Source organism: Anopheles merus, chromosome 2L (genome assembly GCF_017562075.2).
Source record: "Anopheles merus strain MAF chromosome 2L, AmerM5.1, whole genome shotgun sequence".
NCBI classification, from domain to species: Eukaryota; Metazoa; Arthropoda; class Insecta; order Diptera; family Culicidae; genus Anopheles; species Anopheles merus.
The window spans coordinates 32,937,858-32,964,765 of NC_054083.1; the positions used below are offsets into that span (position 1 = coordinate 32,937,858).

The window sequence follows — 26,908 nt, forward strand, 5'->3', positions numbered from 1 at the left end:
ATATTGTTTTGTTTTTGAAGTAAAGTATTTCAAAAGTGTCTTAGAATTACACATTTCCCTAGACATCTTGGGCTCTTACGCTCAATATTTATTTCATAAATTAGTTTCATCAAATATAGCCAAAATGATTAAAGTTTTGCGCTATCAAATGATGGTGGTGACTGTATATGTTGTGCTAAATACACGTATAGTTACCGTAATATAACCAACCAACCTACCTCTTCGAATTGACGAAAGACGCTATTGCATGTCGGCATCCCCTGGTTGGCAGAAAACAACAACTCCCACCAGTGAAGGATCACGCTGGGGAATCGTTTCAATTTTCTTCAAACCTTACCCGCAAGACCCACTTCTCCCATACCCCTACAACAAAAAGGTGGTAAGGTGTTGCCCAGTTAAGCTGTGCCGGCCGTAAAGTTTGAATAAAATATGGGAAACAAATAGTCGGACTGAATAAAATATAAACTAACGAGCTTAGGACCTAAAGAGTGGGAGGAAAACCCAACCATCCGCCCAGCAAGGGCCAAGGCTCTGGTGAAGGGTGGCCAGGAGGGGTGTATTTTTTCACGCTACACCAACTAAGATTCCCATTTTGCTCCTGCACTCCCTCACGGGCGGGGTCTCTGTGTGCAGGTAAAGTATGTACGATATTATGTCAGGTTAAACATCGATTTACCTGAGCATGATGATGGCGTCCGTAAGACTGGGGCCTGCGAAAGCGGAGGATCCTCATCCTTCGGTCGTGTATGTGTGCGCACGTGGTTTCGAACTAACCTGGGCAGTTTTACTGACCCATGGGCGTGAAGAAGAGAATGAAAAAAATCTACAATAACGAGAATAAACCTTTACCGTACATGTTCATTGCATGATGCCCCGTTGGTGGAGACGGTTGAATTCAGGCTTCTTCCCGCGCGCCCGTAGGTGGTTATTTGCTCGCTGAAGCAAGCACCATGAAAAATTAACCTCCAGCGTACATCACCAGGGCCTGAAGTTGCGTTGCTAGCTACGTCCGGTTTCACCTCGACAAGCGGTGCCGTGAAAGGGTTTCGATGTTTGTCGGTCCGGGGACGCACCGGAAGGATAACCGACCGAGCGAACCTCCCTGTGCTGCATGCGTCCTGCTCTCTGTGCAGGTGGTGGTGTCAGCGGGGTGGAGCCTGAAAGAGGATACCGAAATATATGACCCCGTAGAGATTCATAAACGCAATTATTTGCGCTTCCACTCAACTTGGTCAGGCCCCACCACCGCTATCCGCTCGTTTTCCTGGACTTCCCAGGAAGAACATACTCTCTTACTGCAAACGGAGTTAGTAGTAGACGGTAGTACAACACCTCCCCGACAGCATCCTTGACGAATCGGTTGGATCTTCGAGGGGGAGGCAACCATTTGCGGCTCCGTAAGTCTTGTTACGTAGGCTAGGGCGAACTTTGGATATCGGATTAAAACACGCCTTGCATGGCAGCAACAGAGAACCGGCTGTGCTTGAGTGAAACTAAGGTGAGCGCTTAATAAGACACGCTTCAGGTGATGGTGGTACTGTCCATGAAAATAAACGCTTTCCCTTCTCTTTACGACACTCCTCTTTTGTAGAAGAGATTCCCTTGAACAAAGGGCACACTCCAAAGTCTTTTCTTCTTTTGCGATATGCAGCCATGCAGGTTTCGTTTAATTGTGGTCTGCATTGACCACCCTTTCGCCCTGTGTTTTCTGTCCATGCCCTTTTGTCCCCTAACCTCCAATAATCGTTAATCAATTAGTTTTCCCATCGTTCCATCTTCATCCCGTCTGATGTGTGTCTCTTTTCCGGGAAGAAGATGTCGGTAAGAGCACAAATTCACCCACACCCCGGGCTTCCACTTGTTGTCGGTGTCTGTGTGTCTGTGTGCGTGTAACCATAATCAAGTTTACCCGTTCATTAGTGCACTCGAGATTTTCCGTCTCGGAAGTCAATGTTGGATGTCGCTGGAAGTGTGTTGGTGTGCATACACGTTTGCCGGGGCGATGCGCATTACGGTGTAATAAATAATCCCTTGCAGCAACAGCAGCAGCCAAAGAAAGGTGGGGAAACTATGATCACGCTTTTCTGCCCCCCCGTGTGTGAGTGGCCCGGGACGGTCGGTTGGTTGGTGTCGTAATGTCACGAACCGTCAAGAAGTTTAACCACACACCACACCAAACTCGTTTGTCGGATTCGAGTTGGGGAAACGGTTCCTTGTGCACACTTTCCGGGTGCTTTTGTGTTTTCCCTCCTGTTAAGAATCTTGCAAAGGGAAGGAAATGGAAAACAGGAAACTCTCTGTCTTCTGGGCCTCACGCATTAGCTGTATTGTAGAAAAGATGATCCCCCTTTCTATGGAAAGGATCGCAAAAGTAAACAAATAATTTATTATCCCCTTGGCCCGTGGCTCCGATCCCCACCCGTGTGTTTGCATTTGTTGCTGGACGGGTTTTCGTTTACTTTTACTTTTGCTCTGTTCCTTTCCTTTAACCTTTAGTCTCGGGCTTACAAGGAAGCAAACAAAAAACATAAATAAAAGTTTGTCAATTTACGCAAATTAAGAAAAGCTACATGGAACATTGGATGGAGTATGAGTGGGAGCAGATTGCGTTAATATTACAAACATTTAGGCCATTTATTTTACATCTGTCGTGATTAAAGAATGTTTACAATATAAAATTGAAGAAGAAAAACGCATAAAAGTTGCTGAAAATCTTCTTCTGCGGCATAAAACCTTCTGGTGGTATGATCGATGCAAAAAACAGAACAAAAGATTTTACACGCTGCAAACAACTGCAAAATGGGACCATTGTGTACGTAGGAGGCCAATCTATTTCCCGCTTCGGCACCTTCATTCATTCACGCCACATACACTACAACACACACACACCCACCCACACAAGCACATCCAAACACGATTGTGGCTTTATGGGTATTTTACACGGGCCCGTACCTCGCTCTCGAACATATTCGCCATAATCGGACGGATGAGGATGTGTGCGGCTGTGGCAATTCAATAATTATCCCAAGCACCAGGCACCTTAATCAAACCATGAAATTATAATTGCTCTATTGAATTCCTCTGCCCATACTTTTGTCCCGCCCGTGGTGGGCTGTGGGGATGGGTCCCTCTCCCATTAATGCCCGTTTTAATTGGCACACTACTGGGCAGAAAAGCGTACACTCATATTACGCTCGAAGCGGAAAGCTCGAATTATGTTTGTGGCATAAATATCCTTTCCTCGCTCGCTTTCCGGCCCAGCGACAGGGAGCAAAGGGCGCAAAGGATGGTGATGATGGGTCTGGGTGTAAGCGTTTGCAGGGAAGCAAGGCTTCCTCGTTCTGTCGAGCGAATGTGGTACGAGATCCGTCAAATGGCAGGTAAGCAATTGTTTGGCTGAATTGTTATGCCAATCGGGTGGCGACAGTAAACGCGCAAAAAGGCGTTTAATTATTTAGAGCGATTATTTATGCATCAATGCTTTCGATTGATTGCTGTGCCGGGCGGAAACAAGCGCGTTGACTGTGCAGTGAAAGGTCTTAGTTCTTCTTGTTCGAACTTTTTTTTTACCCTGGCCCGGTTCAGTACGCTTTCAATGCAACGCTCAACACTTTTAAGCTCTGCAGGGTTAAACTCCCAGACATAATGGACGAAGAAGATGGATAATATCGCATTTGCTGAAAAAAGCCTCTGAAGAAGTAATAATAATAAAAAAAACCCCGGCACTGAAAAATTTTGATCTTTCATTTTCCAAGCGGATAATTCTTTTGCCGCCTGCAATTCAACGGAGCTGGCGAGAGACCAACGACTTACACCCAAAGGGTATTCTTGAGTTGTAAAATCGTCCCCTTTCGCTTCACTCGCTTCCTCTTTCCTTCTACGCAGCACCAACCGTTATCCTGCTATTAATACTGCGCATCCCTTGGGTTTCCAGTGGAAAAGAACTGTCCTTCTCCGCTGAAGATGCTTCGTTTGCATCAATTTGCGCACAAACGGTTTGCACATCTGTATTTGCGATTGCCCGTGGCCGCTGTGTCCGGTGCAGCGCGCGTTTTGTAATTAGATTTAATTTTTAATTAAGTAATTTGTGTGCCCGCTTGTGTGTCCGCTAGTAATTGTGTGTTGTTGATTGCATTACGGCTTCTCTGCTTGATCTTTGAGCCCGTAGGACGTTGGCAATTGAAACAGACCTGGTGACGTTAGTACGCGGTTCAGGATGGTAGCATTTAAGCGCATTTAAAAACGTCACCATTGCACCAAAAAAGGCTGTTTTATTACATTTCTACTGTGTTTAACGATGTTTCCATTGCAGTAAGCATTTTTTGTTGCTGAAAAAATAGCCATTAACACACAATTAGGTACGGCCGAGAGTAGATTTTAACTCACACGCTTTCTGATGTATCATCTCTCACGTACACGTACCACCATTAAACAACTATGCTGATGAATCGATTATTTTCGCTTGGGGATATGATGATTATTCACCTATTATTGAAATATAGTTTTTGTAATCTGACTTAATTCGTAATAAGCGCCTTATAGTCCCTGAAAAGCATTATACGGAAGCAACTATTTGCTTTCCGCCATTTGACTGAGTGGGATTAACGAAATCCAAATCGATTACATCCTTGCTGCGAATGCTTTAGCGCTCCAGACATCTCTCTCTTTCTCTGTACCATTCCTTCAAGCGAGACAATCGCCCGAACAATAAGCACCCGGCAAGGAATGACTTATTGCAGCTAATAAATATTTTATACACATCCCTTGCAGCGCAACCCACCGGCCACCCCCGGAAGGTACCAATTGATTGCCTTTATGTGGGAGGAGCGTAAACGAAAAAGACGCTGCTTTTGTAAATACCGGTGTGTTGGGCTGCTTCATCTTTCAATACCTATCGTTCTATCCTGATCGCTCAAAACTATCGCTCGCTGGCCTGCACGAAAGGCTATGAAACATTGGTGGGTGGGTGCGCATGTGTTTCAAGATTGAAAGGTAAACCTAGCTGCCCTTGTGTGTGTGTGTGTGGGGGGGTGGGTTTGAAAATGCGAAGCGAGTTTGTACACCACCGCTCTGCTATCCATCCATACATAATTCATAAAGCAATGCCGCTGTTTGCTGAACCTCCCTCGGCCGGTAAATTATGCTCAATATACGAATGCAATGCGGTGGGAACGCGGGGCACTGTGTTTGGCCGTAAGAAACATGAGCACTGTAATCTAGAAGCCAGGCGAGCTTTCCGCATCGCACCGAGGTAAAGCACGAAAGGTAGGTGAAGCTGCTTGGTGGACGATTGCAGACGCGTGTAAACCAATAGTGGGGGAACACGTGCGGTGTTCTTCGATCTTGCTGATTGGGAGAGCTGGCTGTAATTATCGTCCCTGGCTGGTCATTTCTTAGGTTATTTGTGGCCGGTTTTTTTGTTGTGCCTCAGTGCACGCAAAGGTAGATGACCGTTGGCAGGATTCATTAGCAGGTGTTGTTGAACTGACGCGGCTGCTGACATGCTCGGGATGTATGTGCTGTGTAGGTACAGAAAGGTTTCCATTTCGCTCGTTATCATTTCCGGGAAAACAATCAGGCCAAAGACTTGTTCATATCTTTACTTTTGTTTGCGGCCATTGACTGCTAGAAAAGGATTCCAGGTAAAATTGTAAATGAACTGTCAAATATCATTAATCCAGCAAGTATTCCTTCTTTAAGATAGTTGAAAATAGTAAACGTTAGATGTGTATAAAATATTTATTAGCTGCAATAAGGCATTCCTTGCCGGGTGCTTATTGTTCGGGCGACTGTCTCGCTTGAAGGAATGGTACAGAGAAAGAGAGAGAGGATGTCTGGAGCGCTAAAGCATTCTCATCAAGGAAAGGCCTTTGAAGTTTCAGCTTAAGGTGACTTAGTTATGTAAAACTAATTATATATTTCATTATTTGATTGAAAGGATTTAACTCTTGATCTAAATAAACTAAGTTGCATAATTGAAGAATAGAATGTGTTTTAGACCTTTTTGTTATTTTTACAACGTAACGTAAAACACAATAATAAAAAAAACTCTCCTAAGCCACCATTTACTATTCCTGGCTTGCACTTGGTACATTCAAACGCCTCCGATGGTGTGTTGCCAACAACTCTTCGCAACAAAATCTCGTACAACTGGTCGATTGAATCCAGTCCTTCATTCGAACCAAAGTTGCTGCCTTTCTTACCTTCTCTTTACAATCGCACTGAAGAAAAGCCACCCAAACCACCCTTCCTTAAGCAATCTGAACCGTACTACAGCAAGGTTTTGCACCCGTGAAACGATCAATTTTAGCAGCGATTTTTTGCAATCCTTAACGGTACCCGCCGTGCATCATCTTTCGGGTTTTACCCCTCTCGATAAGAAGCAACAACAACAACAAACACCCCTCCTCACGGAGGGGGTTGTTTTGTGATGGACATGCCCGGGTAAGAGGTTTCGCGTGAATTGTACTGGAGGAAAATGAAAATGTCAAAGCAAAACCTCCTCCACCCCAACACAACACTCACTGCCGCTGCTGCTGCTGCTACTGTTCGCCTTATCGACAGCTCAAACCGTCCATCTTTTGTGTACAGTATGGTAGTTTTGGCCACGACCTTTCAACGACGCGCACACACAGACATTCTCGGTCGCTTTCGATTTCGTTTCCAGCGATTCCCCTTCCGACCGAGGCCAAGGAGAGTGAATTAAAATATGTTTTCCACTCGATTAGCATCAGAAATCATTTCGCCAATTCAACCCAAAAAGCCCCCGGTTCGCCAAACCGTTTTAGCATGTTGTTTTTGTTGTGCGTTCCGTGTCGTGCGTGTGTTCCCCGTGATCCTCTGGAAGAAGCACCCGCATCGGGAGCCCTTGAGCAGGGAACCGAAGAGCTCTTCTCTGCTCTGTTGCTGCTCTGTTGGGTGAAGAAATTCAATAAATTTTATGCCTTGACTTTTACTTGCATCCGTTTTTCGGCGTGTCTGCACGCGCGCCCGGCCATTCCATCATCGTGTGTATTCCATTGGCCGCCCTGTTTCGCTTTCTGCTAGCTGCCAATATAAATACAACCCTCCCCCAGCCTCCGCTGTCCTTTTCGGCTCGTGTCCAGTGGTTGGGTTTTTTTTTATGTGCGAACCAGCGTAATTGAATTTTCCGCTACTTTTGGAAGGAAAATAAATTTCAGCCAAGCGCGCCACCGCTTTGCTGCAGCGACGGGTGCGTGACGTTTAGTGAAAGCAAAGATTTGTTTTCTCGCTGCTTGGTCGTGCGTGTTGTGAGGGTTGGGTCCAACGGTGAGCCTGCGAACACAATTGCTGCCACAAAGCCCGACTCATTTTCCTTCCTCCCAACGCCGGGCCAGGCGCCCTCGGAACGTCCCTCGGAAGGAAAGGAATTAGCTTACGTCATCGGCGTGTATTGATCATCCATTGTGCGTCCCTGCTGTGCAGGGCGAAGACGACGGTCCTGTTCGGATGAAAACGGTGCTGTGGCCCGATTGCCGGAACCGGATGTGACAGAATTGTCGCTTCCTTTTAGATTTTCTTGTTCGGCCGCTCTCGCACTCACATCCATCAACGAGAACAATCGAGGCGATGATTTGAATTTTCAAGCAGCTTTATGCTCGTTCGCAATTAAACGCAATCACGGGATGCGTTTGGCGGAAGTGCACACTCCAGCCTCAATCCAGCGTTTGAAGTGTCGATAGGACGCGAAGACATCGCACGGACCATTGCATTCTGGATCGGTAGTTTGCTTTAGAATACATGGAACATTCGACCTGTTAATGCGGCCCTGATGGTCATGGTCGCTCTGAATTCTATATTTACATTATTTACATTTACATTTGCATTACTATTACAAATTCTAAAAAACACAAATCTCAAATATTCGCCATTTTTGTGATTTTGTGCGCACATATTTACAACATTTGTGGAACATTCTTTCCTCATTTGTCCCATGTTTTAAGTCTATGATAGGTTATTAAATAAGAACATCGAAAGAATAATGAAGAAGTTGTGGATAGTGATGAGAGCACATCATTGGATTGTCCAATGATTCCGACTCCGGCAAAGTCTGAACCTCTAGTTTTGCCGAGGGTCGTAGTCGATTGGAGTTGGTCAGTGTTGGTCAAGCATTTCGCTAACAAGTCTTCCTAAGAATAGCGCTTAGCGACGGCAGCATTGCTTTTCGACATCATCCTGGCATCGGCTGTCTCTGGCCCTGACATTGACTGGCCCCGGCCGTCTTCTACTCCGGACGACTCCGGCTCCAGACAACTCCGACTTCGGATATCTCCGATTCCAGATGACTTCGACTGCGACTCCAGACGGCTCTAGATGGCTCCGGATAGTACTAGTAGGACCTACCTTACGGAGTAAGTTCCGAAATTTTCGAAGTCGGATCAAAGTCGACACCAAATGTTTGCCAACTTTACTCAGCATTAGTTGTGGAGCTTTATTACAATTGTAACACAGTAAAATATCCAGAACGATAAAGTTGCCAATCATTGATATAGCAAAGATCATATTTTTTTTGTTTAATTAATCTATTAAAGCTGACTGAAGCCTTACGAATATTTCCTATTTTAATATCTTTTTGAACCATTTAACTGATTTTATAATGTATTGTTTCAGCATAATATTAGCTAGTACAGAATTTGAGCAATTCCAAACATTCATGTAGAAATCCTACAAATCCTGAATATGTCAGCACTAATTTAAAGCCGCCGGTCTCATGGTAAAGTCGTCAACTCGTACGACTTAACAACATGCCCGTCATGGGTTCAAGCCCCAAATAGACCGTGCCGCCATACGTAGGACTGACTATCCTGCTATGGGGGGAAATCAATAAAAGTCACTGAAAGCCAACCCCACAAGTGTGTTTGGCAGGCCTTGACCGGCATCGGTTGTTGAGCCAAAGAAGAAGAAGAAGAAGAATTTAAAGCCGTCGTCCTGTATTCACCGGTGTCATTCTGATTGCACAAAGGTTGTTCCCGTATCTGTTTGCCCATAAAGTCTCAACTCGTCTGAACTGTTCAAGAGCAGTGCTTCAGGACAAGCCCCCTTAGCAGAACAATTGTAATTTATCGATAAAAATGCAGAAATCACTAGTGCGATCATCGATCACGGCCCTCCTTCGCCTCGAGGGATGAAAGCAATGTAATGCAAGCATCATCCGTACCAGGGGGGAACAACACATTTGCCGGACACTATCTATACTGTAGCCTGCTGTTCCGGGTAACGAGTTAAATGGACAGCACTTGGGTTTTCTCCCCCTGAACCCCCTTTGAACCCGTCTGCTGAGTATGTGTGAATTAAATGTACAACGTTTACGGCTCAACCGGAACGAGCCCTTCCGCCGTACAAGTTGTGCTACAAGTTGTGTAAAGCAACTAGGCAGACGCATCGTGTCTGACCAGTTGAATCAGTACGTGTGTGTGTGATTTCCAAACTATTCAAATGCATTGCATTCATCCAAACCAGCCATTTGAGGAGGAGGGTTAAGATTTGAAATATTTGCTCCAAAACCAACGCCACTAAAAGCTACACACAGCCACAGTCGATTTAGTTGTGATGAAGGTATTGGCTACTGCTCTAGCGAATGTATATTTGTATGTGTGTGTGTGTTTGTGCAGTTTTATTTGCAGTCGATAGGCACTGAATCAAACCGGTGTGGAAGTGCAACGAGAGCGATAGAGCGACGGTTGGTAAATTCTGCAATTTCCTGCTAAATGTAAATGAAAACAAAAGCCATTTTGTGGTAGCGAAGCCCTTCCCAATGGGGCACAGTGTGAGGGAGAGCGAGAGTGAGAGAATGAAATGATTGCAATTGCCTCGTTTCCACCCACCCTTCTCTTACCGCCTCACAATCCGGCTCAAAAGGCGATGCTTTTGTCGGATTCCGATCCTCCGGGTAAGCCGAGCATACTCCCGAGTCAGAAGGTCCTTTTCGACCATCGGTCTGGCAGCTGACCATTTGCTCTATAGCGCTCGGTCTGGGGCAATCCCTCCCACTCTCACCGCCATACACCCCTTGCACCAAACCCGCCCGCCCGGTGACCGAGAATGCGAGAGCGCATAATTCAATTTATATTTATGCATTTGCATCTGTAAATATATGTGCGCAACGAGAAAAGCGGCTCGCTGCCCATTTCGCTGTCGGGCCCACAGATTTATATGAAGTGATTATTTAATGTACGCGCTTCGGCTTTCCTGCCGCCACGTGCCCACTATCGTCCATCCATCTTCGCGCGCCAGCCAGCCATTATGGTACGGTGGGGAGCGTCCACGCGTCCCGGAATACACACACACACACACTCGGGCACTTATATTGCGGTAGGATTACGGGAAGGTATTAACGCCACCGGGGAGAGCAATCGGTTTGTCGGTTTCGACAGCCATCTTCGGTCCAAAAAAGCAATGCGCACGCGGGATGGAATGCATCCCAGTGCACTCCTGACACACCCGCATGCAGGTCTCGCACTTTACTGCCCTGTTGTGTATTTTGAACCTGAAACGGTCTCGACACACTCACACACACACACACATACAGATTCTCGCACTCATTCGCACATTAAGCTGGGTAATTGTTGTTATCGTTACACAATTCTGGACGCATCGCATTCGGCCGCTTGGCGACGATGTGTGTGTAGCAATTGTCATTTTAATGAGGCATAAAACGTTGCTTTTTCGGACGCTTTTACGTTGACATTGCATTACATTGGAAACATGTGTGTTTGTGAGTGTGTGTGTTTGTGCTTGCAATTCTTTTTTTTTTAAGGTAATCCGATGCACATGATTGTTGTACCGGTGGGTGCGGTTTAATTTGCTGGCTAACCGTAAGTACGCTAACCAGTAGTGGCGGGGGCTGGCTTGAGGATTACCGTCACACCGGCCGATAAACGTTACCCCGGTCCGGCTTTTGAAGCCTTAATTATAATCCAGCATTGATTAAAATGTTAAAAATTAAAAGCCACCACACTTCAACGCTCCCGCAAAACAAAACAATTCACTTCATTTAATGATCTTTATGGTGTAACATTACGGCGCGCAATTGCCGCATAAAAGATTAGACAGCAAAGTCGGTCAGTGCCCCCGCTGGTTTTACGATCGCACAGTCCTGTGGCCTCGTAATGATCGTTGGAAACTGGCAAATTGCTATCGTACATAAAATTTCAAACAAGGGCAACGTAAAAGGGAGGATAAAACAAAGTAGCAACATATAGCGAGCGATAAAAAAACGCATCGCCCCAGACAACGCATTTCCGTCGCATTGAGGGATTTAAGCATGGAGAGTCCAGCTGATGGTTTTTAATTGAATTCCAACCATCAGCTCGCGTTCCGATCGATATCGAAAGCTGGACTGCTGGCTTTGCGGTTGCTCTCTACCACACAGCGCCTCACAAATCTTCGCCCGTCTGCGTCCGGCGAAAGCTGGCCATGTAGCACGCCTTTATTGAAGCTCTTGGCGAATAGTTTTGCTCATTAATTGCTTCCTGCTTTTACTTTATGTGTGTGTGTCCGAGTGAATGAGGCGGGTAGGAGGCGGGAATCTCGGTACCATTTTCTTTGGCTGGCGATGCGAAAGGAAAGAGAATAGGAAAGGACTGCGCGATGTGTCTGGTTTGTGGCAGGAATTTAGAGTGCGCTTAGAGTTTGGCGCGATAAGGGCGGTAGCCGCCATGTTTGGCTGGCGTAATTACCCTTCGCCATCTTGCGGATGAAAGCGGATGCCGATGGAAGAAAAGTTTACTGTAATTTCAGCCAGACGAATTTTATTTATAGCAGCACAGAATTGATTATTTATTACTGCACGTTTCGATGAGGAATTTATGCTCCTACCGATGCGATCGATGAGCTTCAATGTATGTTTTAATCCGGTGTTTGCACTGGTGATATCATCAACAGTGAGGGTTGAATGACAACAGCTACATGATAATTATTAACTCTCGATATTGATAGAGGAAGTACCAAAAGGCATTCCTTGGTATTTTAATAATAAATTGGGGATTTTGAACGGGTTTTCTGTATTCTTATACGAAGTTTGTATTTATATTAAGAAAGTCCTCTGTGAACCAATTTTATCTCATTAATGTATCAGCTTTTCATACTTTAAACTCTGGTTGTGTGTCGTAACCTCATAAAAAAAAAACAAAATTTCAATCAATCAAACACAAAAACCATTTTTACAAAACAAACACCAAGAAAAAGCACACTTTTTCTATCCCAGGTAAAAGTCAAGCAGGCAAACTTTTATCCTAATTTGACTCTAAAATACGTGTTCTTTTTACCTCAGCCTAGCATTGACATCTGGACATCTGGAAAATGAACCAACGGTACACTGTTTTTTCGTGTAGTTTTCACTTCCACTTAACCTTTTCGCTCCTGCTCGTAGGTCATTTTTCCCCGTAGCAATCATGCTGGCAGTAGCCTTTCTATGCCATAGTTCTGAGAAAAACTGGCACACGGTTTTTTTTCTAGCACTCCTGTACGGAGAGATGTTCTGTGTCGCATCATTTTTTCACTATGTTTCCGGTGTAGTAACAGCATGAAATCAGCCAGGACTAACAGAGGATTTCTCGATTAAAAATGTAAAAAAATGGTTGAGATATTAGTCAAATTTGATCTACTCTGGTTGCTAATAGTGCCCCTTTTCTAAGAATTAATCACGAAAGGACCGGCTAAGCTTCAATGCAAAAACACAGCTTTCCGTAACGTTGGTCATTTTGTTCTTGGTTTGACGGATTGCATGCCGGTTTTTGCTCAGGGTTTGAAAAGTGTCCTTTGCTGTTCGTGTTTCAACGGAAGCTGGAGTCAAGACCATCACGGAAATCAACTAACAGTCATAATGTTCATCCAGCAAATCTCATCCACATAACTTTCATTAGCAACGATGTTAGGATAGATATGTTAGCCAAACAGAGCGAAAAGCACAAAAACACATTACTGATTCACTGTTTCTTTTTCTTTTTTTATTCTACTACAGGGATCGGGTGTTTAAGCTGAACCTGAAAAACGTCAGCATGACGTCATGTGAGGTAAGTAATTGGGTTGGAGTTAATTGGGATGATCAGTTTTTATTAAAATAATGCTAACTTATTTGCCAAACCAATTTAAAGTGAATGTAATTCAATTTCTCTCACGGTGAAACAATTCATAATTAAAAAGCTACCTCCTGCAAACAACGCCAATTGCTCCCTTACGTCAAACTTCAATTTTACTTTTCTTGGTACATAAAACATTGCTTCTGACAGCATCGTTCAATGTAGTGTCTAATGCCCCCGACATAATAAGGCACAAATTGCTAAACAATTGATTAATTACTCCAAGCTGTTGGGTTTAAAAATTAGTATCAAAATTCCCAGACGACCGTTTTATCGCTTCCGAAAAAAGGAAACATTTATCATGATGGGTCAGTTTTCTTGCTCGATAAGCGACGGCGGCATTCTGGAAGGGGAATAAAAAATTGTTTCAAAAGCCGTTTTTATACGCTGGCGGTACTGTACACAAAGAGACTCAACAAGCGAACGTTGTAGAAAATGCCCTTTTCGCGCGCCTTTTGCGATTAGACGAGAAAGAATATTTAAAGTCCTTTCCAAAGGGTGTATCGCAAACGTGATGTTGACCTTCTTCATAAGTTTGGCATAAAACTGGTTGGCCAAACAACTTCTGTAGGCAAGCGGAAAGGTTTTGTTTTATTCACTTCTTTTTGCTTCAAATTTTAACATTACAAGCGTAAAAAAACAGAATGATTCTTCCAGTATTACCGTCACCATAAGCAAAGAGTTTGAAAGAACAGAATTGTGGACGAATTTTCCTTCAGCGAACGGAAAAGGAAATGGTTGTAGTAAAGCGTGAAAATAGCGACGATAAATTAGATTTATGATTATTGTTATTGTTTCCACCGCGCCTTGCTTCTTTCGGTGGTGTTTTCCTTTTCCTTTAAGAGCACAGTGGAAGGGTTTGGGCTGCTCCAAGATGCTCCCAGCTGGGGGAGTGTTGCCGTACGAACGCGCCGGAAGAAAGAGGTGCCGAAGATTGGTCGCATGCTGTGTGACAAGGGAAAGATGGAAAAATTTAAATTACCGGACGTGCGGGCACGCTGCACGTTGAGCGATTGCTTTGTTCCGCGATGGGGCGTTGGTTGGCCCGTCGTTTGCCCGCGCCCGATGACGGAATGGTGTTGAAACACATATTTTATCTTGCGAACGAAGTTGGAGGTGGAATTGCTCAAGAACTCCGAAAAAGAATCTTTTGCATCTGCTCGGAAATGCGGGAGGGTTGTGGGGTTTTATATCCTTTTAATTGCATTGTGGAGGCGACAAAGTTCGAGCTTTCCATTGCTTACAATTAGCCTAAACTATATTTTTTCTCTGTCTCCTCCTTTCCATTTGGTTGCTATTTTATGCATCAGTTGTGTTTGGGGATCATTACACTTTGGCTAAAGTTTTACAATTTAAGAAGCACGTTCGTTACGGATTCAATGATCAGATTTATGTGATGGCATAACGAACGATAAAAAAGGGGTTTGTGACAAATTAATGTAGGATTAGTAGAAGGGTAGCACTAATGGAGTTTTCTGTTGTAAGAATTTGTGTTGATGTTAATTTCATTGTTATACAAAACACACGTGTTGAAAGATTTTACGTTCTTCACGTTAAATGTCTTGCTTACAAAAAACAACCTTAAATATTACAGTAAGATGATTTCATGTTTATCTGTTGTTGTCAATCTGATGCCCTATGGCTATGTTTGACACAAATTTCCATCGAACTTACCCTTTTGCGGCACGTGCGGGAATTGATTTTTGACATCCTTTCGTACAGCTCCGTGTAGTTTGCAATGTAATTCCCTAAAGCATTCCCGTTCCCCACCATTTACGGTACGAAAATATTTAATCGTTTCCCAATCGCTTCTTATCCGTTCCTCCCTGCAATGCTGTGTGTTTGCTCGTTCTTCCCCCTGTTGACTGCTAATCGATTTCCAGCGCCTTCAATCTCCCCTGAGGGTACAGTTTTCATTCACATTTCGGGTGGAAAATGCCTGCGGTGTTCCTTCTCATCCGGGTTTAAAGCCTTTTCCTTCATTTTCTGGCAAAGAAGTAGATGCTTAAACCACGATAACATGGGCAAGAGTTCGCTGGTTGTTTACACGAAAACTTATCGTGCAAGTGAGTTTCGCCTTCACCAGTCGAGATTGCGAAGAAGATTCGCCGTTGAAAAGGGTGAGCCTGATGACAGAGTCCTACAGGAACGCTTTCCATTTATCAATATCCCATTTCGTGAATTGACAAAAATGAGAGCAAACAAAAGCCGGAGGCGTGGAAATAAGCCCGAACCGAGGGAAAAAAGGGAGCATTAAAGTGTCACCTTCGTCTCGAAAGTTTTCCACTTCATCCTTTCGCTGTTTCATACGGGAATGTGCGAGCATGAACATTGTGACTATTCTCAAAACCTAGATCCGAGGATGATACTCCACACCAAAAGCAACTACACCGTAGCTCCCATCCCACCAGTATGTTTGTTCATTTTTCATCAATAAAAGCCGTAGGAGATTAGATCAGCCATGCAGATAAGACGACGGCAGAGATCGGAAAGAGGTTCTGATTTACACGAGCGCTATTCAGAATGTGTTTCTCTTTCGTCGCATGCAAATAGAAAAAAACCCATCATTAATCGGCGCTATGTAGTCGTCCAGCATCACCATTGCAGCGGCGGGAATCCATTGCGCATTGCGAACATCAACCTCTGTGGGCCGTGCAGTGGCAGACGTTTCGCGTATGGGAAAGTCAAAGTTTGTGAATTCGCTGCCTGTGGCACGCGGTGTCTGTTCAACCAGTCTGAGGGCTGATGATGGGGGGGTTGGCAGTGAAAGCATTAATCCGAAGAGTAAAGCCTGCACGAGTCGAGGTATATCCGAACACCCATCGTTCTTATTGTTTGTCGCTGCACAGATGCCTTCCATAGTAAGTTCCCGGTTTTAGCGATGATTTAAAAAAGATCACTATTCACTTCAGCGGCAAACAGCGCGTCATGCTGCGACATGTCGGCGGTGTGTTGCTTTCACTGGTCTCTTTTTTCGTTTCGTGCATTCGTATCCTTTATGTGTACACTTTCAGCCAGTGAAACAAAAAAAAAATACGGGATATAAGTTGCTCTAGGGTAGGATCAGCGAAAATTGGCGAAAAACGATCAGCAGTGAAATATGTTTGTTTTGGTGCGGAATTGCCGGGAGGTTCTTTCGGAGGCTCACACAAATTTTGTAGAGGGGTTTGGGGGCTGGTTGTCTGTAGCAGTACTAGCTATGTCTGTGGAAAGTCTTTTTCGTCGTTTAGAACTGTTGAAAGGCGCACTAAGGGGTAGACTGAAGCAACAAACACTCCAACTTGACGCTCTACTCTTTGATGGGTGATGATTATGTTGCCTGGTAGAGGAGCTAGGGACCGCACGCCATCCATCAAGTGTACATGTTGAAAAAGATTGATGAAAGGCATAGGATGACGAACAATTGGACAGAGTAGGGTTGCATGTGCTCTTCCAAAAGGGAGTTTATCAAGCTTAGCGAGAAGAAGAAAAAAAAAGGTTGACTCTCCAACATCTCTTCATCCTCATTTCCATCACATTAGAGGCAGTTTTCCGCTGTACCTTTAGTGTACGTTCCGCCAGGAACCCACCACACTCAGTACACGCGTTGACGACTTGTATGGTTCCGGGTGGTTTACGCTCTGAGCAGCCACTTACACTACCAGTGCTGACTGCATTGGGGGGAGTTGGGATATGGCATTTTTGTAAACGATTAACTTCTGAATGCACACGGATCTCTGCATTGCCGTACACTGCAGTGCCGATTGTGCTGCACGGCGAATGTTTTGTATTGATGCAGGGTGCGTATGGGAGTGGGAAGGGCGCATACAAGTCGTTTATCAAGCGATACAGGTTGCCGGAAGATGATGTTTGTGCGAGTCAGATAATGGAGAAACTGTTATCTCCTCTAGTTGCTTTTTATTAACAACTACCAGTTCAGTCAACTAAACATGCATTTGTCATTTTTATTTGATATTATATTTTTAAAAAGGATGTCTTGTAACGATTTTTATTTAACCCAGGCCTGGCGAAAAGAAATTAATTTATTGCCAATAACGATCGTAGTTTTATTTCCATTCTTTGAATGTTTGTAATGCCTTGCATTGTGGATGAATGGAGGATTTAAATAATACGATGTACTAGTACATTGCTGATCAAAACTCTTCCACTCGCAATTCCCGTAAATCAACATTTTGTAACATTTCTTCCCAGCAGCTAATCCCGCTTCATGCGTATCACAGTATCGATTGTCTCCTGTAAGATAATAATAATAATACAGTAAAACCCTCCCGTACTATTGCCAAATTCTTCATGCGAAAGTGCCAATGAAGAGACGGCCAGTCGGTGTATCACTTCATCCGCAAAGTCCACCGTAGCATCCACCAAACGACTTCACCGCATCAATCTCTATTGATTACTCGGAGGCTTATAAATGACTCGACATCAATAACTTCATCAAATCGACCATTTCACAGGTTCAACTGAGCCGTCACACTGTGCAAGTGTGAGTGTGTGTGTGTGTGCGAAGAAAGAATGAAAGCAAGCAAAAATAAAAGCCTCCACTCTCTCTCTCTCTCTCTCTCTCTCTCTTATGATGTAAGTGAATAAAACCATCACACGCAGAGAATGGACAGACACACACGCAAACATCTTCCCATTGGCGATGGAGACGCCTGGTAGTTTATTGGAAATGGAGGCGGTCATCCCTCGGTATCCGCCTTGTCGATGCGGAATTTCCTGCTAGAGGGAAGCGAACCGAATGGAAGAACAGTGTACAAGTGTGAACGATACCCGCACCCGAGACTACACATACGATGAGGCTTGAATCATCAGCACGCTGGGTTTATTGTCAGAGGCTTTTCTTCCACCGTTCATGGCTGCTTTTTTTTTGTTGCCTCCCATACCTCCCTATCGATTTTCATCAATAGACAGCGGGACGCCTCGTTTGATCGTTCGTGAAGGAGAAGTGTGATAGGTTTAACTCCCTTGTTTTTTTTTTTTTTGTGTGTGGATCCGTTTTGGCAAGCACGAAGATTCAGACCACACACATAGTCGAGCTTCGCTGCGAACGATTGTGCCCTTTTTTGTTAGCCTCTTCCACACGCACGTGATCTTTTTCACACATATGTATCGGCATTCATTTTCCAATTTGCTCCCATCCTCTCCTTCCCATCATCGACCTCCCGGAAAAAATCGTTTCCTTTTGCCCTCCACGATGACGATGTTGATTGCTCGCCGATGATGGTGGCGTTACCTCATTGGAGTACACTCGCCCTTTTACCATTCTGGACGGTATTTATACCGATTGGTCCAACAAAGCGTTCCTTCAAGGTTTCGAAGATGATGATAGAAAGGGAACGCGCGTGAGAAAGTGTCAGAGAGGGAGAGGAGTCAAATTGATTGACTTGTGCAGTGGATACAAAAAACGTTTTCTTGCCGATAGAGCTTCAACAAATCGCCTAAATTCACTTCGACCAACACAATGTCTGTTGGGTCGAGTCTGTCTCGGAGGACTTCTCGGTCTCCGCTTCACCGTTAACCGTGCGCTGACAAATCTGGACGCTGTACACAATCGGCTGTGCTTACTCCTTTTCACGCTTCGTGTAGTTTGTTTGCCGTGTAATTTCATCCGTAAAATCAATACTCGATTCCCCCCCCCCCCTCCCCCCTACAATGCGCTGCTCTTCTTGATCGTGATCGTGGGGGTGCTGTGTTTGTGTGGATGAACCTCACGCCACGCCCGACCGTCGTCTCATGCATGCTGATGAGCTGAAAGTGCAGAAGCGAATAAAGAGAGTCCAGGAGAGGACAAAGAAGAGACAGTACGATACTTGCGCCGTAAGTAGTCGTCCTTAGCAGGGCAGAAGAGACCGTTTTTACGCCGTTTTACGTTACTCCTCCGTCTATTCCCGGGCAAACCTTTGCAATGAAAGCGAGATATATTTATTTGTGATTCGAATGAAGACCATGATCATGACGACTTTGGCTGGAGTTCAGGACACAGTAAAACCGCATCTTCCCCATTCGCTTCTGACCTCGATATGAATCGTAGCGTGCAATAAGGAGAGAAACGAAGGCATCCAATACAATACATCGTCAAGTGGTTGTGTGTTTGTATATGTATGTGTGCTGTGACTGGTTGAGTATTACTACGGTGTACTTTGTATCGTTTTGCAAATTGTTTACCCAACCCTTTGTGTTTGTGTGTGGAATTATCGTTGATTGAAAGGATAAAACGATAAATATCGGATTTTATTGGGAATACTAATAAGTTGCATAGCTTGTAAATATACACTTTGTATTACACTGCATCTTCTGCTGTTTTTATTGGACGATGTATATAAGAATTGTCGAAACAGTTTTTAGTTCGATCGTTATAAAAGTTTGCTATTATATAGAAAAAACCATTTAAACATTCGAAACTCACCCCAAGGTTGAATAGTATAATGACGATATTGTTAATTGGTAATATTTAATTACCTATTTTGATTTACGACTAAAACGGAGGACGCCCCTAGTGACCTTTTCCAGGGCTTCACTATTCCAAACTTCCTTTTTTCCTCGGAAAATCCGTTTTAAAACGACCATCCATTGCCAATTGATTGTCCAGATTCATTCCAGAGGTATTTACTGTCCCTTCTGGCCTATAGCTATAAATTAACCCCAGCCAAAACTACTCTTCTGCCTCTGCTCTCACTCCAATCCTTCCTCCCTCTACCTAGCCCACAAGCATAGAATGAATCGAGACATGCTACTGTCAGGGAAATCTTTCCGCTTTACTTGTTACCATTTCGAAATGACGGCTTTGCAGAAAACCGAACTCCCACTTGTTCGAGCCATTGTACCCGGAAGGAAAGATATGATCGCAACCGACGTAGACTTTCCTCTCCCCTGTGCCTCTTTGCCTCTCCTCTGCATTAGTGGCATCAGTCCATCGTTATTTTCAACACTATGCAAAGTTTTCGATCAGCAGGCAAAAGTGAATACCAATCCATGTGGGTTTTTGCTGACTGAAAAACGTTGGACATCCTGTGCGCTACTACCGCTAGTACGCCGGGGGGGGGGGGGGGGGGGTCGGTGAGTCGTGGAAAAAGTGAACCCTTTAACGGGAGACGAGCTACAGAGGTGGCGAGCGCTTCTGCTTCGGGATGGGGCTAATGAGTGCAAACACCATCGCCAAACGGGTGTGTGTAACCGGGCCAGGTGAAACGGGTGTTGAACGGAGGTTTTTCCGAAGCATTAGACAGCTTCCGGGACCGGTGTTGCCGACGAAGCGTAAATGTAGCAATTGTTCCGGGCCTCTGATTTTCCGTGCCAATCTCAGGGGAGCGGAAGGAGAGCAGCAAAGCCCACAAGGTGTGTGGCAAAAGTTTGGCAGGAAATTTATTTGCGCTTTATGGGGAAAGGCGGGGACCAGGAATGGGTGATGGTAGTAACACTCCATTCGTTGGTGGAAAGGGGACCCACTCAAAATCTAACCGAAACGCTTTCCCCAACAGGAGCGTCGCACCGTTGCTGGATTTGGTGTGTTTTATTGTTCATTTTCGATTTTTGCTCGGGAAGAGGATTTTACTCACTTTCCCTGTTTCGTTTGCTCGCAAACACAAATACAGAGATGCACGGACGTATCCCGTGTCGGTTGCTGATTTCGGTATTTCGATAAAAAAGACTCTAATTTATGGAGCTACCGATAAAACAGGATCTTCATGGAAAGGGAACGGAACTAGCTGCCTGAGGAAACGGTTTATTTTAGCACAAAAAGTAGCTAAAAATCATGTGCGTTTATTATTCTGTCTCTCTTTAGCACGACACCCATCGCTGCTTAATGAAATCGATGCGAGAAGTTTGAATGTCGATTGGTCGAAAGCGTATTTTGCTGAACTTGCAAAAAGTGTTACCGATTGTGTTTTTATGGCGTTGCGATCTGATACCACTTTCGCTTTCAACAGATTTGATCGATTTTCTCTTACCCGTACAATGTACGCGACATTGTAAATAACGTGAAATCACCACCAACTGGTCGAGAGTTTTATAGTTGAACATGGAAAACATTTTAGAGTTTGAGACTAATTCTATACGATAAAAAAATGACAAGGGGAAAATAGCTTGCACAAAGTTTTGTGTATCTTATCTGTTGAATTTATCCGAGAAATCATTTCCATCAAAGGTTAAAATATGTAATTAGCATACGCATTCGAATCAGAAACCAATATAAATAACAACAACAAACTTCTTTGTCTTTAAATTATTCAATTACTGCGTCCAGAGAAGTTTATTTTCATTATTTTGTATGTTTCACCTTAAACTGCTCGATCATTTTAAAACAACTGATTTTTCCTCTATTTTAAATGTACTCGTTTTTCAATCGTTAATTCAATCTGAATCGATCTGTTCGCCTCTTTTTGTTTTTTTTTTGTTTTATCCGATTTTGCCTTACCCTGCAACGCGAAAGGTCCGCTGGGGTAAAAATCTATCGGTGGTTTGGAGCATTCGAATTTATTTACACCCAAATTGTCCCCCAATCTCCACCTCCAGATTGATGTGGCGCGCTCCGTTAACAGCGAAAGTTTAAATTTGTCGTTGTGGTTGCATGATGGTGCTCGTAAAAAACTCCGGACACTGTTAAAAACGAGTGTGAGTCCCGGAGGAGAACGTTCACAATTTTTCCAGTTCACAAAAACGACACCACCATCACTAACAGAGGGAGCCACTTTTAGCCGGACTGTGTACACATTTCCGTTGAGAGTTTTGTGTTTTTTTAGTTCCTCCACTTTACGCTTCCATCCATTAAATCACTCTCGTTTCGGTGAGTGTGTTTGTGTGCCCGGTGGCGCATAGGCGATGACATGATCAAACCATTCCGAAAATCATCGACCAGTCTCGCACCTCCCGCTGGCGGTGCATCATCAATTTTATCCATTCTTTTTTCTCCCTTTCGCTCTCAAATACACACACACAAACCCGGAAGAAGAAGCGTGGGAGATGCTTTATCTCTCATTTCAATTCCAACTCAGGCAGCGCCGGCCACAAATTCTCCGGTCTCTTCCGGTTATGAATATTTTTCCTGCTTCAAACGCAGCACAACCGCATGACGCTGCTGCTAGTCATCGCGCAAATCTGTCAGGAAGAGGACCCTTCGTTTTTTAAACTGTCCCAAACGATTGCATGATGTGGCAGAATTGAGAAGGAACGTCAACAAAAAATCCTCCCTCGAGGACACACACACACACACTCACATAATCGGGCTCCTTGTTCGATAGGAGATGGAAAGGGAGAGAAGCGTCAGCACTGGAACACGCTTGTCCGCAGCAACACAGCGCAGCCAACCCACGGAATCCGGAACTCGAAACGCTTCGGGGCAACATTCCGTCACCTTCTCCATCCGCTCGTTGAGGATCCACTCCTCCCTGTTCCCGCTAAACTTTGCTCGTGAATGTTACCGGCTCGGGACTGTCCAAAATTGCGTCACAATGGAGAGAAAGGGAGACTGTAGGCTCAACGAAAAAAATAAAAATAAACCAGGCACTTTTGCCCACCACCGCTCCACATCCGGTCGGCACGTTCCGGTGCGGAACGATATCTACACGGCAATCCGGCCCGGCCGATGACAACCGATTGATGTCAAAATAAACTAACATTTTGTCGTCTATTTGTCGCGTTTTGGGGGGGAACGGTCTGGTAGTGATTTTTACGTTTATCTACCCAACCCTTTTACCCAACCTCCCACACCACCGGAACGAGATGAGATCTGATGCTCTTTCGTCGATCGAGGGGAGTGCTTTTTTTTCGTAACTGCTCTCCCGTACTGTACCCCTTTATTTATTTCTTTAAATATGTACAAATACAACCAAACAAGCATCTCGGAATTGATGTCTGTTCCGGCCGAATGACGCAACATGCCCTGCAGTCACGATCAGCCCTTTTGCGTCCGAAAACTCGGCAAAGAAGACGAGGGTCCGTGGCAGGAACCGTGAACCAACTTCCGGACAAACCAAACTTCATAGCCCTGCGGGGCAAACAGTGCTTTGTGGCTGTGGTTGTGTGTGTGGGAGAGAGAAAGCAAGAGATTGTGTCGCTCCCGCAAAACAACCGCAACCGATTGCGAATTTTCTCTGCGGGCAGACGGCGCACAAAATGTGGTGAAAATTTTCTGAGATCCATTCAGATCCGAATCTCCGATCATCACACCTCCAACGCCTGCGGCACAACACGCATCCTTTCCGGGAGTCGCCCCGCTGGCAGTACACAGCGTACGGGGGAGATGAGCATTAGCTGTAGGAAGGAGGTAAAATTCTTTCTTTAAAAAAGCCGTTTCGTTTCAGGGCACACAGTTGGACATCCATTTTTCAAGTGAATCAACTACACAAAAGGGTAAAACTTAGCAATGAATACGAAAGCATCAGAAACATCAAAAACATTAAGGCTACATTTGATTGACTCAAGTTGACAAGCGGATGAAGAAACTGAACAAGATAGACTACAGACACAGCACAAGAAAAAACAATAAAGAAAAGGGATGACAAAGTTCTGATACGCATGGAAAAAACAGATCGCTTTAAACAGTAGCTTCTTAGCTCTAGAAGAGAAAAAAACGGAGGAGAAGTTTCATGTTTGTTGTTGTCATTACGCAGCGGGACGTGTCCCCTCAAGGGTGATAATTATTCATCCTTCTTCATTACACGGAAATGGTGACAGCTGCAGTGATTTTGTAATCGACATCAGTTGTGGTTGCATCTTGGGAAGAAAAAGTAAATTAGGTTCGGTGATGATGCTCATGTTGCTTGTTTAATGTTTCATGGTTGTTTATTACTGTTTAATAATGTAGGAGCGATCTTAACTATTTTTTTGTGATTTTTATCATTAAACTTATATATTTTTCTTGTCTCCATGATTTGAGCGATTCAATAGAATCCTTGTTGCTGTTTTTTTTTCTTCAAAATTAGGTTAACTTATTCGAAAGTCTTTGACAAGATGTCTTATAATGATCAGTAATTCTTATTTGCTTATTTGACTCTTATATTTCCACAAAAAATCAGTTTTAAATTGCAAAAAACAATTGCCAATAGGTAGTTTAGTTCTACTGAAACCTATTTTAAAACCGGAAAAACGCCATTAGTCGCGTTCTGCACCATTCCTTTGTAATCGATTGCATCACCGACGGCATGACGGCAATGACAATGAAAAAGTGGTTTCTAATCGATGTAACCATGAAGCTGACAGCTGTGGCAACTTCAACTTGTCCTTCCGCTCAGTAGCAGCGGCAGCACTGTAACACAAGAGTGATTTGAAGCATGATGCATGTCCTTTTTTGTTACCGCACCGATAATGATATGACTTTCCATCTTGAATAGCTCGTAAGGCGGCCTTTGTGTTAAAAATAAATTCATAAACACTCTCGGTCGTTTATAAGCGTGTAACAATTTTTTTTCTTCCTTTGTCAATGGCGCCCTTCCTGTCAACTGAGTTTAGTATTGTCGCAGAAAGCCGAATAACCTTGCTTTCCTTACTCACACACTTTCCCAATGTAGAGGACGAAACAGTGTGATCTATTTTTTATATCACCACTTCGAGGTTTTCCCTATTTGAAACACCCTTACACAAGCTACATTTACAACAAGTGAAACAAACTGCAAGACATACACACACATAAAAAAGCCCCGATTTGCAAACCGAGATCGAAATCGAGAAATGGAAAATATAGATATCCGAGTAATGAAGAATGGCAGTCGGAAATGAGGTTTCGGTTCGACGTGTTCTTTTTTTAAGGCCCTCTCTCCCTCTCTTTTTCTACGGCATAATCTGTGCGATGCCTTTTTGGTACGTGTGTTTGCCGCACCGTTCCGTTTCAACCTTTCTTCCCAGCCAAAAACTAGCCTCCCGGGAGGGAAAGAATGGCAACGTGGCTGGCGGATATGGTGAGTGATGTTTTATGTTATCCTGTCTCCGGCCATCAGACGGCAGGCAGTAGCAGCAGCAAAGTGCACCAACGCGACTTACACGCTTCGAGCCGTTTTGTGTAGAGAGAGAGCGGCCCCGTAGGTGGCCGTGCGTGGTGGTGTATTGTTGTAGTTACGAAAATGTTGTTGTTGGAAAATATGACAGCTGTTTCTTTTAGGGGTGGCAAAATTGCCTACCAACCTCCAACCCTCCGTTGGCGTACGCGGATTGGAAATGGCCGTGATTTTTGATCGAATTATGCCTGTCAAACTGTGCTACACATGTCTGTCCTCACCGGCGTGTTCGATTTTTAATGTGTTTATTTAAAAAAAAACCGCCATGATTCTACAAATGATGTTTGTGTATGTGGTTGAATTATTTAACAGCACTTTCAACCCACACAAAATACACTCACAATTTGGTGACTTCTACCGGGCAAAGGTGACTAGTCACGGGACAATAAATAATGCTCTTAACCACCCACTCTGGTGGTGCTGGTCTTTCCGGTTAAATGGTATAATTCTCCGGTGTTAACCTTCCCTTTCAAAACCGTTATCAAGTCTGACTTCACTGTACTCACGGTGCAGCGGAAAGACATGGGAAATTAACTCCATTAAATAAGTACGTAGCGAGAGACACAGCGAGAGAGAGAGAGCCTTATCTTCATTCCCATTAAGCGCAGGAACAGTCACTGTGTAGGATGGCGTGCTGGCAGTTTAAATAATTTCGCATCCCAAAACATTTCGCAAACACCTCTAAAACCTTTTCGGAAGGTTCGGTTGCAACCGTTCAAGGCCATTTCAGGGGGCCCAAGTTTAGCAACTTCACTCCTATTTTGTAGCATTTGGAGTCCTATTTCGTGTCTGTGTGTTTTAGGAGGAACGGTCGCGCGCTTATCACACCTTCCGGAGCGAGCGAAGGGACTGCTGGCATGCCGCTTGTGCAGTGTGTCGGAAGCATCAGGTCGGAAAACAAGCTCCTATCGTGTATCGTCATCACTTTTTGAAGTGTGAATTTATTAACAATTTGTGCCTGCCTGGTTCTACTGCTGCTGCTGCTGCTGGTGCTGCAGTTGCTGAGTGCCAAACGTGTGTAGTAGCTCCCGGTGCTGAAACTCCTCCACTTCTCCGCCGTAAAAGCAATAGGAATAGCGTAAACCGGAGACACCGGATACGAGATACGCCAATCCCAACCAGCGTGCTCTGGCAACGGCGGAAACACCCGAAACGCGCTCGACATGGATATTCCAATTGCGCTACGATCTTTAACTTTTATCCGGTTGGGCGCAAGACGAGCAACGACGCGAGGGCAGCAGTCTATTTATCATCTGTCACAAAATGCTGATGTAGGACGAACGAAGATTTGGGAAGAGAACGGGAGAGAAAAAAATCGGTAGGGTGTGTTTTGCTACATGTCAAACAAATGGGACTTTCATTCACCATATTCCGGCTCCCGCAGCTCTTCTACTCCCCTGGGGCTGTAAAATCTGAAATACCGCCCTCCTAGAATCCTAGACCAACTGATGGCTAGCACAGAGCAAGGCTCGTTTTCCCCCTCCTTTTGTGATGCCGGCCTGCCTTCATGAACTCTCAAGGCGAAGGATTCGCAGGGCGAGCTAGTGGAAGTGAATGGAATAATAGAATAATATTTAGATAGAATTTAAATTAGACCGATGCGAAGGGGACGAAACTGAACCGAGTGTTGAATGGGTACGGGCGGAAGAAGCGCTTTGCGATAAGGTTTGGCGCCAGCAGACACAGAATATCTAGACAGCCGACACTCAGTAGCAGTGTGCGGCTGTCTAAATGCTGAAGAAGGAGTACGAACTTGTCTAGCAAAAAAAAAGAAGGAGCATTGTGTAGTTCATATGTTGTAGAGAGAGGATGTATGAT

General features: G+C 44.5%; 1 protein-coding gene across 7 annotated transcripts in view; it reads left to right on the plus strand.

The window, feature by feature from the left end:
- LOC121594855 (semaphorin-2A-like) overlaps nt 1-26,908 on the plus strand; it is a 303,073-nt gene that overhangs the window by 172,089 nt on the left and 104,076 nt on the right. For all 7 annotated transcript variants that reach the window (XM_041918589.1, XM_041918585.1, XM_041918583.1 and 4 more), the window contains exon 4: nt 12,983-13,034. In XM_041918589.1, coding sequence (XP_041774523.1) covers nt 12,983-13,034 — 52 coding nt within the window. The remainder of the gene's footprint in view (nt 1-12,982; nt 13,035-26,908) is intronic.